The 17,286-nt window shown below is 42.4% G+C and overlaps 1 protein-coding gene across 1 annotated transcript in view; it reads left to right on the forward strand.

The window, feature by feature from the left end:
• Positions 1 to 3,881, forward strand: part of ARHGAP15 (Rho GTPase activating protein 15) — an 830,524-nt gene extending 826,643 nt beyond the window's left edge. The window contains exon 15 of the mRNA XM_073545572.1: positions 1,237 to 3,881. Within this exon, the coding sequence (XP_073401673.1) occupies positions 1,237 to 1,408 (172 nt within the window). The 3' untranslated portion in view covers positions 1,409 to 3,881. The remainder of the gene's footprint in view (positions 1 to 1,236) is intronic.
• The last annotated feature ends 13,405 nt before the right edge of the window (positions 3,882 to 17,286 follow it).

The raw sequence follows: 17,286 nt of genomic DNA on the forward strand, positions 1-17,286 counted from the left end.
CTGCACTCAGATGTCATCTGCGTGCAGTCCAATGGTTTCCAAGGACTCCTTGACTTGCATGGCCGAGTGCGATCCAAATATTGGATCAAACTTGGGCATGCATCAATTTTTTTTTTTGATGGACCTGCTCTGTCCAAGGAAAAAATCGGACATCACAAAATAACATGGGGATAGATGCTATTTGTCAAAACAAAGGAGAGCAGCAGTCTGATTATTACAGTCATCCGCATTATATTCTGCGACGCTTTAACAGACATCATCATCGCTGTCCCTATTGGGGCTCACAATCTAAATTCCCTATTAGTATGTCTTTGGAGTGTGGGAGAAAACCGGAGAACCTAGAGAAAACCCAAGGAGAGCATACAAACTCCTTGTAGATGTTTTCCTTGGTGGGAGTTGAACCTAGAAGCGCAGCACAGCAACAATGCTAACCACTGAGCCACCGTGCTGCCCAAAGAGACGGATGGTTGGACAGACAGACTGATTATAAGATAGATGGATGATACAGTCCGATATTGCTTTGCCCCATATTGATGGAATAATTGGTTTCCATTTGGATTTATTGGAAGAAGTTTGGTTTATGCCTTGGATGCTTTGTATTTCCCAAATTATGTCTTTTGCTTCTTCGATTTTCCATTTTACTTAGAAGATAGGCGAACGGACGGACTTACAGATACAGTAAGATAGATAATAGATATGTACTTATTACAAATCAGTTGTCGTCTCTAAAATCTGTTTCATTTTAAAAGAAATTGGCTCCTTTTCCTGCACAAGAAAAAAACATCGTCTTTGGCTAAAATTAACTATGCAGCCAGTAATGTGGCCTAGAATGGAATAATTATTAGCTACTTTTATATCCCATGAAACAATGTTTTATTTCAGGAAAGTAATAAGAATCTTCTGATTGTGGTTATTTTGATTGAGTCGTCGCAGAAAATACCGAAAGCAAGTGATTTTCATCTTCTTTTTTTTTTTTTTCATTTCAAACTGGAAAATGATTAGAAATTAGATTTTTCCCGGCCAACATATCTAAGTGGCCTGTATTTAATTCTCCGCTTCATAGAGATGTGAGACTACAATGCGCTTAGGAAACAGTGCCGCTAATTACTTGTTCTTTAGGTAACAACTTTTTATTCCCATGGGGACCTAAATTTGTCAACATTAGGAATTTAACCCCCCCCCCCCCCGGAAGAAGTGGAGGAATGTAAACCGATATGTTCTTGTGTTATTTTACAGGATTGTCGACAACGCCTCCGTGAACCTGATGTCAACACAGAGCTTGGGGATTGTTTTTGGACCGACCCTCCTGAGACCGGAAAATGATTCGGGGAATATGGCAATCTGCATGGTTTATCAAAATCAAATAGTAGAGCTTATGATATTGGAATGCAAAGCTTTTTTCGGTTAAATTTAGTCAAAATTTATGCAAAAAGTAGATCACGTTCTATCAAATCCCAAATCTATCCTGACACCCTGAAGCAAACTCTTTATCTAGATTATACACAGCATTTGTGTAGACTCCAAATTGGTCCAAGAGGCCTTTTGGGTTTTCAAAGGCAATAGGATATGTGTGCAATTGCTAACTGTACAGTCCCTAAATCAACATGAAGGGGTTAGCCCTCCAACATTTATCATCCATCCATAGGAGAGGTGATCAATATATGATTGTTAAAGGACCAACCACTGGGAAACCCAACAAATCTCAAAATCATGGGTCACGTGTCCCTCATCTGAGTGCTCATCCTTGCCCACCTGGAGCGCTCCGTGCAGGGCCGTGGGGTACTCTGTACCGGTCCCGTTGACTTCAATGGGGGACGTCGCGGCGGCGGTGATCCGGTCCGGGGCCCTTGGGCATCCAGTAAATAAAATAGGGGAAAGTTGTGTGATGTTGAAGTGTGGTAAAAATGAAGATAAAGTTTATAGATGAATACGTGACGCCACCTGTGGTATTCTGGTCAGAGGCGACCAGCGCTGCGGTGTTGTTCCCCTGAGACTGCTGGTGTGTCACAGCTGACGTGAAAATAGCTCCCCACAGTTAAAGCAATAGTCCCAGGGCAAATATGTTTGATTAATAGTTAAGATGGCGGTGGACGTTGGGGTGCAGAGAAATGAGAGAAGGACACAGAGAGGTGCAGTTTCTTTACCTTTTACTGCCAATTGGTTGCAATCTGGAGTACCACATACAGGTGATGGATTGAGTCTGGCTCGCCTGGAGGCATTCAGGGGATCCACCTTGCCAGGTGGGGGTTGGGGACCTTCCTTCTGCGCTTTGTGTGCGGGTCTCTGCTGTTTGTAACTAAGCTGTGACCCTCTAATTCTTGATGGTTTCTCTAACCTGTATAGCTGACAGTGTGAGCCTATTCCACGGGTACCGTCCTTTTCACCATCAGCCCCAGGCTCCTTATCTGCTGCCATGCCCTCAGGTATTCAATGTCGCACAGGAACTTACAGTCCCCTGTACTTTCAGATCCGGCGGCAGGACATACAGCTCCTGTTCACCCAGGACTCTGGCGTCCCTTTCTCTCTATTAGTGCTTCGCTATGGGGTCTGCTATACGCAGTTTTTTAGCTTCCCCAGAGCCTCCCTGTCTCTGCTCATGTCCTTTCCCTCTTCACAGATCAGCTTCCCCTCACGAACTGACTGGACCTTCCAGAAAGATCCTTTTTACCTCAGGTTTTATCTGTCTTGTCATTTGCTCACACCTGCTCTTGTTTCCATGACAACTACTCAGCTCACTCCTAGCTGACTCACCAACCCCATCTGCTGGCCAGAATTTATAAGGCAGCTCCCTTTTCTGACCTGCAGCAGGAATTGTGATTTAATCTATGCTATCTAGCATGGGGCCCCCGTTCTGCCTCCAAGCATGACTTTACCCATTAGAGGGAGGTAATGTCACTGTGACAACCGGACTCTGGGGTGTCACACACCGCTATAGTCACATTACATTGTATACTAAGGACCTCGGACCCCTAATTTCCTGATCAATGGGATTCCTATCAATCAGTCTCCCACCGTTCATACATTTATCACCTATCCTTCTATGGGAAATGTTGATGAGATAACCCTTTTTATAAACCAAAGAGATTTCCTCTCCACCATCAATATACCGGTGAGCCATCATATTTGGTTCCCTGCATTGCTTTATGTCCAGCAGAGATGTAAGGTAGATCACCAATTATCCTGGGCTTCTCCTTTGTTTCAGGAGCTAATTGTAAGGAATTGGATCCCAGCAGTTAGGTCCTACACACAATGTCATCCAACTGATTCCTTAAGCGTCAGCTTATACCAGTGTTTCCCAAACTCCAGTCCTCATGGACCCCATGGGTCATGTTTTCAGGATTTCCATATAGTTGCACATGTGATAGAATTCCTGACGCCTTAATGATACTTCCACCATCTGTGCAACAATAAGGAAATCCTGAAAACTTGACCCGTGGGGTTCGTGAGGACTGGAGTTAGGGAAATACTGGCTTATACCAAAGATAACAGATATATTATAAGTACCCTTAGCCTTAGAAATAATTTGCTGCCTTAAGAAGAATGTGTCATCAAAAAATGACCTACTGTTCAAATCAAGTTTTTTTATATTTAACCTCTTCAAGACCGCCCACAGTAGATAAACGTTGGCGCTTGCTGGGCTTTGTGCAGCGCCGACGTTTATCTACTGTCGGCGGTTTTGTGCCCCCCGGGACCCCCACATACCTTACAATGCGGGGATCCCGGTGCGCAATGCATGCTGGGAGCCCCGACGTCATCGAGACCTGATTGGTTCAGGTCCCGATGACGTCAGCGTCACAGCAGCCAATGGGAGCGATCGCTGGGAAAGCTGCTTGTTTCCCGGCGATCTCCCTCATTGTAACGCGGCTTCTCCCTCTGATCTAACACTGACAGCTGATCAGAGGTGAAGCAGCGTTATTGTGTGACTAGATCGCTGCCTGGCACAGCTGATCGCTGCCTGGCACAGCTGTGCCAGGCAGTGATCTTGTCACACAGTAACGCTGCTTCACCTCTGATCATCTGTCATTGTGAGATCAGAGGAGAAGTCGCGTTATTATGTGCCAGGCAGCGATCTTGTCACATAGTAACGCTGCTTCTCCTCTGATCTCACACTGACAGATGATCAGAGGTGAAGTGGCGTTACTATGAGTCAGATCGCAGGGCAGCGATCTTGTGACAAAAATAAAAAAAAAGTAAAAAAAAAAAATGCTAGGGCTAGGGTTAGGGTTAGGGCTAGGGTTAGGGTTAGGGCTAGGGCTAGGGTTAGGGTTAGGGCTAGGGCTAGGGCTAGGGTTAGGGTTAGGGCTAGGGCTAGGGTTAGGGCTAGGGCTAGGGCTAGGGTTAGGGTTAGGGCTAGGGCTAGGGCTGGGATTAAGGTTATGGGTGTGTTGGTGTTAGGTTTGTGGTTAGGGTTATGGTTAGGGCTGAGATTAGGGTTAGGGGTGTGTTGGGGTTAGAGTTGGAATTAGAATTGGGGGTTTCCACTGTTTAGGTACATCAGGGGCTCTGTAAATGCAATATGACGCCCGCAGACCATTCCATCAAAGTCTGCATTTCAGAACGTCACTACTTCCCTTCCGAGCCCCACCGTGTGCCCAAACAGTAGTTTTCTCCCACATATGGGGTACCAGCGTACTCAGGACAAATTGGACAACAACTCTTAGGGTCCAATTTCTCCCGTTACCCTTGTGAAAATAAAAATTGGGGGCTAAAAGATCATTTTTGTGGAAAAAAAATGATTTTTTTATTTTCACGCCTCTACATTATAAACTTTACTGAAACACTTGGGGGTTCAAAGTGCTCACCACACATCTATATAAGTTCCTTGGGGGGTCTAGTTTCCAAAATGGGGTCACTTGTGGGGGGTTTCCACTGTTTAGGTACATCAGGGGCTCTGCAAACGCGACATGACACCCACAGACCATTCCATCAAAGTCTGCATTTCAGAACGTCACTACTTCCCTTCCGAGCCCCACCGTGTGCCCAAACAGTAGTTTTCTCCAACATATGGCGTACCAGCGTACTCAGGACAAATTGGACAACAACTCTTAGGGTCCAATTTCTCCTGTTACCCTTGTGAAAATAAAAATTGGGGGCTAAAAGTTCATTTTTGTGGAAAAAAAATGATTTTTTTATTTTCACGCCTCTACATTATAAACTTTACTGAAACACTTGGGGGTTCAAAGTGCTCACCACACATCTATATAAGTTCCTTGGGGGGTCTAGTTTCCAAAATGGGGTCACTTGTGTGGGGTTTCCAGTGTTTAGGTACATCAGGGGCTCTGCAAACGCGACATGACACCTACAGACCATTCCATCAAAGTCTGCATTTCAGAACATCACTACTTCCCTTCCGAGCCCCACCGTGTGCCCAAACAGTAGTTTTCTCCAACATATGGCATACCAGCATACTCAGGACAAATTGGACAACAACTCTTAGGGTCCAATTTCTCCTGTTACCCTTGTGAAAATAAAAATTGGGGGCTAAAAGATCATTTTTGTGGAAAAAAATGATTTTTTTATTTTCACGCCTCTACATTATAAACTTTACTGAAACACTTGGGGGTTCAAAGTGCTCACCACACATCTATATAAGTTCCTTGGGGGGTCTAGTTTCCAAAATGGGGTCACTTGTGGGGGGTTGCCACTGTTTAGGTACATCAGGGGCTCTGCAAACGCGACATGACACCCGCAGACCATTCCATCAAAGTCTGCATTTCAGAACGTCACTACTTCCCTTCCGAGCCCCACCGTGTGCCCAAACAGTAGTTTTCTCCAACATCTGGCATACCAGCGTACTCAGGACAAATTGGACAACAACTCTTAGGGTCCAATTTCTTCTGTTACCCTTGTGAAAATAAAAATTGGGGGCTAAAAGATCATTTTTGTGGAAAAAAAATGATTTTTTTTTATTTTCACGGCTCTACATTATAAACTTTAGTGAAACACTTGGGGGTTCAAAGTGCTCACCACACATCTAGATAAGTCCCTTGGGGGGTCTAATTTCCAAAATGGGGTCACTTGTGGGGGGTTTCCACTGTTTAGGTACATCAGGGGCTCTCCAAATGCGACATGGCATCCGATCTCAATTCCAGCCAATTCTGCATTGAAAAAGTCAAACGGCACTCCTTCCGTTCTGAGCTCTGCCGTGTGCTCAAACAGTGGTTTAGCCCCACATACGGGGTATTGGCGTATTCGGGAGAAATTGCACAAAAAATATAGTGGGTCATTTTCTCTTTTTACACTTGTGAAAATAAAAAAAATGGTTTTGAAGTAAAATGTTTGTGAAAAAAAGTTAAATGTTTATTTTTTCCTTCCATATTCCATTCATTCATGTGAAGCACCTGAAGGGTTAATAAACTTCTTGAATGTGGTTTTGAGTACATTGAGAGGTGCAGTTTTTAGAATGGTGTCAATTTTGGGTATTTTCTGTCATATTGACCCCCCAAACTCACTTCAAATGTGAGGTGGTCCCTAAAAAAATTGGTGTTGCAAATTTTGTTGTAAAAATGAGAAATCGCTGGTCAACTTTTAACCCTTATAACTTCCTAAAAAAAAAAAATTATGTTTCCAAAATTGTGCAGATGTAAAGTAGACATGTGGGAAATGTTATTTATTAACTATTTTGTGCGATATCACTCTCTGATTTAAGGGCATAAAAATTAAAAGTTTGAAAATTGCAAAATTTTCTAAATTTTTGCCAAATTTTGATTTTTTTAACAAATAAGTGCAGATCATATCTAAAAATTTTTACCACCATCATGAAGTACAATATGTCATGAGAAAACAATGCCAGAATCAGTAGGATCCGTTGAAGCGTTCTAGAGTTATGACCTCATAAAGTGACACTGGTCAGAATTGAAAAAATTGGCCCGGTCACGAAGGCAAAAACAGGCTCGGGTGCGAAGGGGTTAAAAGAAAATGTATAAATCATGTTTCATTATCAGCACAGACAGGGTTACAATGACAGATAGCACCCCTATGTTCAGTACATAAAACAGGATCCACCATTCACAAAAGGTGATGGCACAGATCACCTTTTCTTCCTGTCCAATGACATTTGAGCAAGGCAGCCAGTAACGCTTAGGAGAGTAGATCTCTAAAATCTTCCTGTATGACATTTGCATCTTTGATGTTACATTTTTCAATCAATGTCCACTTCTTATAATTTTGTTACTTCTAGGTCCAACTTTACGCATTGACTAATAAATCTCCATGGCAGCTTCAAAGCCTCCCCTCACAGACAATGGGGAGATATATTACTGGCGATATATTACTGGTGTCAAAAGGGGGTTTTTTAGTGAAAAATTAAGTCACGTATGTTTGGCACCTCCCATATTTTTGCTTTAATTTGCAACTTTTTCTCCTTCTTATATGGTGGAACAGTTGCAGATTTGCGATGCATTTTTTCCACGGAGTTCAACAAAGAAGATAAAATTGCTACAAATCTTTTTTCGTTTCAGATTATGTCTAAGAACTGCAGCAAAATCCACAAATCCTGGAAATAAAATTAAGTTAAATATAATAATAATAATAGTAATAATATTAATGATCCACTTGTTCTTTCATGGCTCATTTTCCTTTGTTTCTGAAAGTCTCTGAATATCCGGACCTGAAATTAATTTGCACATATTTTTATAATTTACAAAATTATTATATTGTAAAAAGTAGATGTTGATTTTAAGACTTGGGTAGTGTAGATAAATCCATGTTTTTCAGGGGAGGTCCACACAGTTTTTTTGTTTTTGCACAGAGATATAATTTTAAGCTTTTGTAAATGTCCGTGTGTACGACATGAATGTAAAGACGATATACAAACACAGAAATGGTGGATACATTTATGAAATGTCTTTGAGTTTTTCACAGCATTGTTTTTCTGGGACCTTTAATATGACCGGCATGTCTTTCCTATAGTATGTGAACATCGGGAACCTTTATCATGTTATATTATTATATATCAGTTTTATTGCATTTGTTTTATATCGGTTATAAATAAAGAATATGTTTGAAACTTTTTGGAAGTTCAAAATTACAATCACAAAGGGGCCAAAATTATTATTGCATGTGCGTCTGTCTATTATTTAATTTTTAGTGTCGTAAAGAGTAAGTTTAAAATTTTATTTCATAAATCAATAGTAGACATGAAATTAAGCAACTTTGTAATGTATCTTATCAGAGAAATCTGCTTCTTTCTCCTCCTGGACTGATCTTTCAACTCTAAATTAATTGGTAAAAAATCTATATTCAATGAAGACAGATATTTCCAATACTGAGAGAGGAGATGACAGTTGGTGCTTGTAAAATTCAATGGAGAGGGAGGAGTTACAGGCAGACAGACATTCTGCTGCAAGTTCTCCTGAAACAACCGTTACATTTCTCCATAGAACTTTATGAGCACCAGATGTCATCTCCTATTTTATTAATGGGAAAAGTGCTCCATTTTGAAGAATTTGGAACACAAAGTGAATGCCATAAGACAAAAAATAATGACTTGGAAAAAAATGCAAGTTATTAATTGGGCCCTAAATTCTCAACTAAATTGAATATGAAAACAATATATTCTGTGGATAACATTCAGTTGTAAGTTACTAGTAAGTTATCATAGGACAGCGCGATCTTAAGGAATATGTGTAGCTGCATGGCTACGTTTACGGCTAAGATAGCGGCACCATTGTCTTTGTGAGCAAAACACTCATAGATGTATTTGCTGCTGTGTCTTTCACTGAAATCATTCTGGAATGAACCTGTATTATTCACATATTGCCAGGCCGTGTCCACACAATGTGTTTACGATGCCCTATTTTGCTGTAAATTTTTGAAAATGGAGTAAAACCGCGTTATTCGTGCCATATTATCACTTAGGGAATGCATTGTGTGAACATCATCTTTTTTAGAAGCAGAAATTTTTTAAACTGCTGTCAATCCATAGTAAAAATCGTAACTATAATGAGATATAACGAATAAAGATGAGCGAATGAATTCAAGTGGAATTGAATTCTGGTCATATTTTACACAAAGTCGCATTCGCCAAAATGCGGACTTCTGCACAGATTCAGCAGAGTCCAACCCCCTGCTCAATGCGGAATTTCCTAAACGATCTCAGATGTCTGTCCAGCCTTTGTTTGAAGTCTTCCATTGAAGGAGAACTCACTACCTCTTGTTGGCGCCAGTTCCACTCCTTGATCACCATCACTGTCAAAAAGTTTCTTCTAATATCCAATCTGTATCTTCTTCCTTTCAGTTTCATTCCATTGCTTCTCATGTTTTCATGTGCAAATGAGAATAAGGATGATCCCGCTATACTGTGACAGCCCTTTAGATATTTGTAGACAGTGATTAAGTCTCCACTGAGCCTTCTTTTATGCAAGCTAAACTTCCCCGGACCCTTTAACCGTTCCCCGTAGGACATACTTTGAACTCTGCTCACCATCCTGGTAGCTCGTCTCTGAACTTGCTCCAGTTTTTTCAATGTCTTTTTTAAAATGTGGTGGCCAGCTCTGTACACAGTATTCCAGATGAGGCCTGACCAAGGAGGAGCAGAGGGGGACAATTACTTCATGTGTATCCTAGAAACTGTTTGGCTTTTTTGCTGCTGCATCACACTGTTGACTCATGTGCAATTTGTGATCTATTAGTATACCCAAGCCTTTTTCACATGTGCTGCTGCTTAGTCCTATTTCTCCCAATCTGTAGATGCATTTTTCTGTTTTTCTTGCCCAGATGTAGAATATTGCTTTCTCCCTATTAAATACCATTCTATTAGTCACTCGCCATTGTTCAAGCTTATCTAGATCCTTCTGAATCATTTTTCTGTCTTCTCTAGTGTTAGCTATCCCTCCTAGCTTTGCATCATCTGCAAAATTTGATTAGTTTACCTTCAGTTCCCTTATATAGATCATTAATAAAAATGTTGATCAACGCTATGGCCAGGACAGAGCCTTGTGATACCCAACTTGAAACACTTCCAATTGGATGTGCAACAATTTATTACCACTGTTTGAGTACAATCACTGAGCCAGCTAAGAATCCACCTAACCATAGCCTTGTCAATCTCATACTTGGACATTTTTTCAATAAGGATAGCATGAGACACTTTATCAAATGCTTTGCTGAAGTTGAGATATACTGTATCTACCGCTTTTCCCTGATCCACACAGTCAGTGATTTCATCATAGAAGGAAATTAGATTAGTCTGGCATGACTTGTTTGCTACAAACTCATGCTGGCTCTGGTTAATGATTGTATTGTTATCCAAGTACTTACATACATCCCGTGTAATAATTTGTTCATAGATCTTTCCTGGTATAGAAGTAAGGCTCACTGGCCTGTGATTTCCTTGCTCCATCTTCTTTCCAACAACATTTGCCCTTTTCCAATTGTTTTGGAGTTGGACTTCTCCTGGACTTTTGAAATATTCTAGGCTAGTGGTTCTGAATTTTCCTCTGCTAACTCTTTCAGTACCCAAGGATGCAATTCATCTGGACCAGGAGATTTAAATTAATTTATATTAGCTAAGTGTTCCCTCACCATCTCTCTGTTTATAGATAGTGTGGATTCTTTTATAGGAGCAAAAAGGAGGATGTGGCACACCAAAATGAAGATAAAAAAAACTTTATTCGGCACTCAAGCCATAATTAAAAACCATGCAAAACCTGTGGATTCTTTTATTTTTTCGATGACACCGTAAAGATCCTATTGATGCAAAATAGGAATTTAAAAGTTCGGCCTTCTCAGCATCATTTTTGACCACTTCACACTTTTCATCCTGTAAATACCTTTGCCTTTTGTTTTGCTTTTGGCATACCACACAAATCATTATTTATTGCATTTGGTCTCCCTTGCAAGTCTCACTTCATTACTGGCTTTAGCCCTTTTAACACTTGCCCTACCTTCCCTGCACGCAGCATTATATTCTTCTTTAGATATGTCCCCCTGAGACAACATAGCATTTTACCTTAATTATCCAGACATCTATTTTCAGTAAGCCAGGAGATAAACTCTTATCTACAGCTCTGGCAAAAATAAAGAGACCACCACATCAAAACTCTGTCATAGGCAGCCCATTCTCCAGGCCTGAACCCCATTGAAAACCTTGGAATGTAATCAAAAGAATGATGGATAGTCACAAGCCATTAAACAAAGAAAAACTGCCAAAACGCATGAAAGCTGTTATTAAAAATCATGGTTGCTCCACAAAATATTGATTTCTGAACTCTTCCTGAGTTAAAACATTAGTATTGTTGTTTCTAAATGATTATGAGCTTGTTTTCTTTGAGCAATTTGAGGTATGAAAGCACTGGGTTTTTTTATTTCGACCATATCTCCTTTTCAGAAAAAAAACTAAATGTATTGCTTGGAAGTTCGGAGACATCTTGTCAGAAGTTTGTAGACTAAAAAACAATTTACATTTTACTCAAAAATATATGTATAAAGAGAAAAATCAGACAAACTGATCATTTGAAAGTGGTCTCTTAATTTTTGCTAGAGCTGTATATGTTGACTTTTGAATTTATGTGTCTTTCTTTGGTTGGTCAAGAGTCTGAAATGTTGACTTTTAATGTAGGTTAAATTGCTATTTGTAAATTGATGAATGGTTGCCATTTACCTCTTATATCAGCTCCTCCAGTTTATTGTACTGTTATCTAAGGCAAAATAGGGATGCAGGGTCACTGAACAATGATGCTTGCTGATATGTTGATTACCCATTATACCAGACCATGCAGTTTGTTGGCTTGCAAACATTGAAGGATAGACTAAATAATCAATGCAAGTTAATCTCATCATCCCTTCCCCTTGACCTGTCATTAATGGCTTGAAGAACAGTTGTGAACTATAAATATATAAACACTACAGTACAGCAGCCAGAACATCATGGCTCCATCACAAAGGACACAAATTGGACATTCTTCAGGATGCCAGCTTATGGCCCCCACTGAAAGAATACAGATCTGCTCCATTGACCATAACTGAACCCATGGATACATTTGGGGTAGTCATGAATTGGACTGAACTGGATACTTTTGGGAAAGCCTGGATTGGGACACACAGTCACCTGGCTCTATGGAGATGTTTGGAGAAGACAGGTTGTGACCCTCCAGTCACCTGGCCTTGTACCTCAATGGACTGTCAGCTTCTTAGGCTTGTCACTACCTCCTCTCTGTGCGTGCCTTGAATTGGAAGACATATCAGTATGTCTTTGAAATGTTGGAGGAAACCGGAGTACCCGGCGGATACCCACTCAAACATGGGGAGAACATGCAAACTCCTTGCAGATGTTGTCTGTTGTGAACTCCCTTGCTCGGACTTCTGAGCCAAAGATCCCTCTGCAGGTTACTGAGAGAAGTGGAGCTGGCCAGGTTGATGGAAGTTCCCCACCTGACGACGATAATTTGGAACCTGGGATTACTGGCTGGGAGCATATAACTGAGCTGGCTGCTCCATGTCCCCTGCCTGATGGTTCAATTAAGTGTTTCTTTTGCTAATCCTTTGCATCTAATATGGTTGTGCCTTTTTTTGCTTTGTTGCTAGGGTTCAGGGTTCTCCCTGCTGGGGGCAGCGCTGGGCCCGGCTCCATATGTTACAGCTTGTGTCAGTTTGTTCAGTCCCCTGTTATGTTATTGTCTTTTATTATCTTTCCAGTCTGTACCGTAGGAATGCTCCACGGCTACTGCTAGTTGTGTTGATGGGATCAGGGGTCTGCAATCTGCTTTATTACCAACCTCTCTGGTTTTCTGGTGGCTTAGCCTGTTCCTGCCATCCTTCTCGGTGACCCAGTCATAACAGTTGTCATTGGTGGATTTGAACTCAGGACCCCAGCGCTGCAAGGCTGCAGTGCTAACCACTTAGCCACCGTGCTGGTCAATGGTGAGAAGCAGCGGAGCCGGAGAGATGGCAGTGAGGTGAAAATAAGGATTTTTTTTGTTTTTTTACATCTTAAGTTTATTTTGTTTTGGGGTCTGGACAGACCCCAGAACATAATAAAGGACATTAAATTATTGGACAATAACTTCTCTGCTACTCAAAGATTTCGTGAAAATCCATGAGAACAGGCGAATTCTAATTTTGCCAGATCCGCTCATAAGTGATAAACGAACTTGCTCTGATAACGACTTATCCAAGCATACTCAGGTGTTATCCGAGTATCTTGGTGTGCGCGCATGATTTACGGCTGTTAGACAGCCTCAACACATGTGGAGATTCCCTAACAAACAGCCAATCCCAGTATGTGTTGAGGTTGTCTTATAGTCGCAAATCATGCAGCCATAATGTAACAATTATGAAGATACTATGGAGTCTAATTGCACAGGATAAGAACGAATCTGAGACCGAAGTTGTGACAAAATAAACTGTATTAACAAGCAAGTTGTACAACATAAACTAACAGAGATTCTCCTGAATTTACAGCAATGTGCAGACAGCACAAAACAAAAATGTCCAGCAACAGCGATAAATGAAGCTGAGTGATCCGGCACTTATATGTAATGAAAATGTCCAGCAACTGTTATATGAAGCAGAGTGCGACCGGCACTTACACGTAATGAAAATGTCCAGCAACTTTCATGGCAGTCCAGAAATATGAAAGTGATGTTCAGCAATGAGGAGGATTTCCAGTGTACTACTTTAGGGCTGAAAAGTCCTGCAAAGTCCAGCACCGCAGCCCGCACAGACACAGTTCAAGAATTAGTACACTGATAATAATTTCAAAGATTCATACAGACACAGCAGTTCCAGAAATGTATACTCCTCACTTAGACGTCCGAACAAAGATAATCACAGCCAGGATCAGGAAGCAGCACAGATAACTGAAGGCAGCTGGAAGTGATAAGGCAGAGCACTGAGTAACTAGCAGAAGTTGGGACTACAGAAGCAAGCCAGGAGGAAGCTCAGGAGCCAGCAGCACACAAAATACTCAGGCAAGGAGGGTTTCCCAACCCGGACTTAAATAACAGGACACACAGGAAGTTCAAGGACAGGACGAAGTATCAGACTCCATCTTGGACAAGGGCAAAACTGGCTCCATGGAACATCCACAATCCTTACACACAGGGACTCTAACATAATATACGAGCATGCCTAAGATACTCTGATAACACCCAAGAATGCTCGGATAAGACGTTATCCGAGCACGTTCGCTCATCACTACTGCTCATCTCTAATAATTGCGAGCCAGTGGCATAACTAGAGTCTGAAGTGCCCCTGTGCAAGATTGGGAATGGGCCTCACATGATATTACATAAGGGACATATACCAGTATAGAGGTCACATATATATATATATATATATATACCATAATGCAGTAAGAAATAAGTATTTGATCCCTCTGGCAAACAAGACTTAATATTTTGTGGCAAAACCCTTGTTGGCAAGCACAGCAGTCAGAAGTTTTTTGTAGTTGATGATGAGGTTTACGCACATGTCAGGAGGAATTTTGGTCCACTCCTCTTTGCAGATCATCTCTAAATCATTAAGATTTTGAGGCTGTCACTTGGCAACTCGGAGCTTCAACTACCTCCATAAGTTTTCTATGGGATTAAGGTCTGGAGACTGTCTAGGCCACTCCATGACCTTAATGTGCTTCTTTTTGAGCCACTCCTTTGTTGCCTTAGCTGTATGTTTTGGGTCATTGTCTTGCTGGAAGACCCAGCCACGACCCATTTTTAATGTCCTGGCAGAGGGAAGGAGGTTGTCACCCAGGATTTTACGGTACATGGCTCCATCCATTCTCCCATTCATGCAGTAAAGTAGTCTTGCGCCCTTAGCAGAGAAACGCCCCAAAACATAATGTTACCACCTCCATGCTTGACAGTGGGGAAGGTGTTATTTGGGTCATAGGCAGCATTTCTCTTCCTCCAAACACGGCGAGTTGAGTTAATGCCAAAGAGCTCAATTTTTGTCTCAACTGACCACAGCACCTTCTCCCAATCACTCACAGAATCATCCAGGTGTTCATTGACAAACTTCAGATGGGCCTGCACATGTGTCTTCTTGAGCAGGGGGACCTTGTGGGCACGGCAGGATTTTAAACCTTTACGGCGTAATGTGTTACGAATGGTTTTCTTGGTGAATGAGGTCCCAGCTACCTTGAGATCACTAACAAGTTCCCCCTGTGTAGTTTTAGGCTGATCTCTCACCTTCCTCATGATCAAGGATACCCCATGAGGTGAGATTTTGCATGGTGCCCCAGCTTGATGTCGATTGACAGTCATTTTGTATTTCTTCCATTTCTTTACTATTGCACCAACTGTCTCCTTCTCACCCAGCATCTTACTTATGGTTTTGTAGCCCATTACAGCTTTGTGGAGGTCTATGATTTTGTCCCTGACATCCTTAGGCTGGTTTCACATTAACGTTTTTTAGCGCAGTGCATCGTGCGCGTCCATGCACATGCGCCATGCGCCCCTATGTTTAACATGGGGGCGCATGGTCTAGCGTTTGCACGCATTTGTATGCGTTTTCGTGCACATGCGTTTTTTGTACTGTGCGCCTAGGCGCGCCGGACGCAACCTGTTGCATTTTTGGTCCGTCCAACCCGTGTCAAAAAAATGCTTGCACACGGAATGCGCCAAAATAACACATTACAGTCTATGGGAATGCAGACGTGCGTTTTAAGTTAACATGGCTAGAAACTGGTTAAAACGCATGCTCTTAAAAAAAGCAAGCGCATGCAAAATGCATGATGCGTTTTTTGCATGCGTTTCTATTGCGCACGAAGCGCAGCGCTAAAAAACGCTAGTGTGAAAGTAGCCTTAGAAAGCTCTTTGGTCTTGCCCATGTTCTAGAGGTTATGTCATGATCCCAGTGCAGGTTTTGACCTGCACATCAGGGGTTAATGTCTTGAGCTCAGTGCAGGCTTTGACCTGCACACCTGGGGTTAATTATTGTGGCTTCTCTTTGGTTCAGGCAGAGCTTTTTATTGCCCTGAGATACTCCAATCCCTGTCAGTTACACTTTTGCCTTTGGCCGAGTGTTGTGACCCCTGTGTGCCTGTTCGTTGTCTTATAGCTTGCTTATATGGTTCTGATCCGGTTCTGTCCCCCGTTGTGAGTTTGCCTGTTGATTCTGTACTGTATATCTGCTTCTCTGGTTTCTGACTTCTTGGCTACATCTTGACTATCCGTTCTATCTTGCCCTTTGGTAATTGTCGTGCTATCTCGTGCTTTGACCCCGGCCTGATCTGGTTTATTTCCCTGTCTATGCCAATTAGTAACTTTGTTCTGTAGTTACCATTCTAGGAGTTTTCTTGCAGCTCCTAGGTCTCGGGAGCTTAGGCCATGCCCCCAGCAGTCACATGCTTCAGGTCCTGTGGGTCTGAAGCACGCATCTTCTATGCTGCTGCCCGCTCCACAGGTATCTCTGAGCACAGGTTGTCTTACTCAGGACACGCGCACTGGCTCAGTGAGCAAGTGCAGTGCGGTGTTCCTGACATAACTGACCGTGAACTTTTTTTTTTCTCTCTTCACTTCTGCAGCATGGACCCAATGCATGCCTTATCTGAGCAGGTGAAATACTTGACTCAGTCGCTGCAGAAGCTAAGTTTGGAACACCAAGCTCTGGCCTAGTCCCAACGGCAGGTTGCGGACTCTGTTCAGGGGGTGCTTTACGCAGACTTTCAGCAGGTGGGGAATAGAGATGTCATTTTAGTCCCACCCGAATCCCCGGTTAAGTTACCAGATACGTTTGCTGGTGACAAAAATGAATTTAGAGTGTTTAAAGAGGGCTGGAAGCTCTTTTTCTCCTTGAGAACCCGCTCACCTGGGGATGAGAAACAGAGTGTGGGGGTAGTTATGTCCCTCCTTAGGGGGTCCCCACAAGCCTGGGCATTTTCTCTTTCCTCTTATGCCCCAGAGAGAATGTGTGTGGATGCATTTTTTGAGGCCTTAGGGCTTATTTACGATGAGCCAGATAGAGTGCGTTTGGCTGAGGTCAAGGTGATGAGTGTCTGTCAGGGGAAGCACTCGGCCGAGTGGTTCTGTTCTGAATTTAGGCGTTGGGCAGCTGAGGTTTCTTGGAGTGATGCCGCCCTTCGGGGGCTGTTCTGTAGAGGCCTGTGTGAACGTCGGAAGGATGCCTTGGCACTCCATCCTCCACCTGACTCCCTGGAGGATGCCATGACCCAAGCGGTTTGCATGGATCGCAGACTGCAGGCAAGAGGTGTTATGCAACTTGAAACATCATTATTCTCCAGTGGAGTTGAGTCCCGGACTCCTCCGGTAGCTATGGAGGTGAGCGCTGTCACCTGTGATGAGAAGGAAAGAAGACACCGCCGGGAGAAGCAGTTGTGCTTCTATT

The sequence above is a fragment of the Dendrobates tinctorius genome, unplaced genomic scaffold (assembly GCF_039654945.1).
Source record: "Dendrobates tinctorius isolate UK_male_01 unplaced genomic scaffold, ASM3965494v1 ptg000143l, whole genome shotgun sequence".
NCBI lineage: Eukaryota > Metazoa > Chordata > Amphibia > Anura > Dendrobatidae > Dendrobates > Dendrobates tinctorius.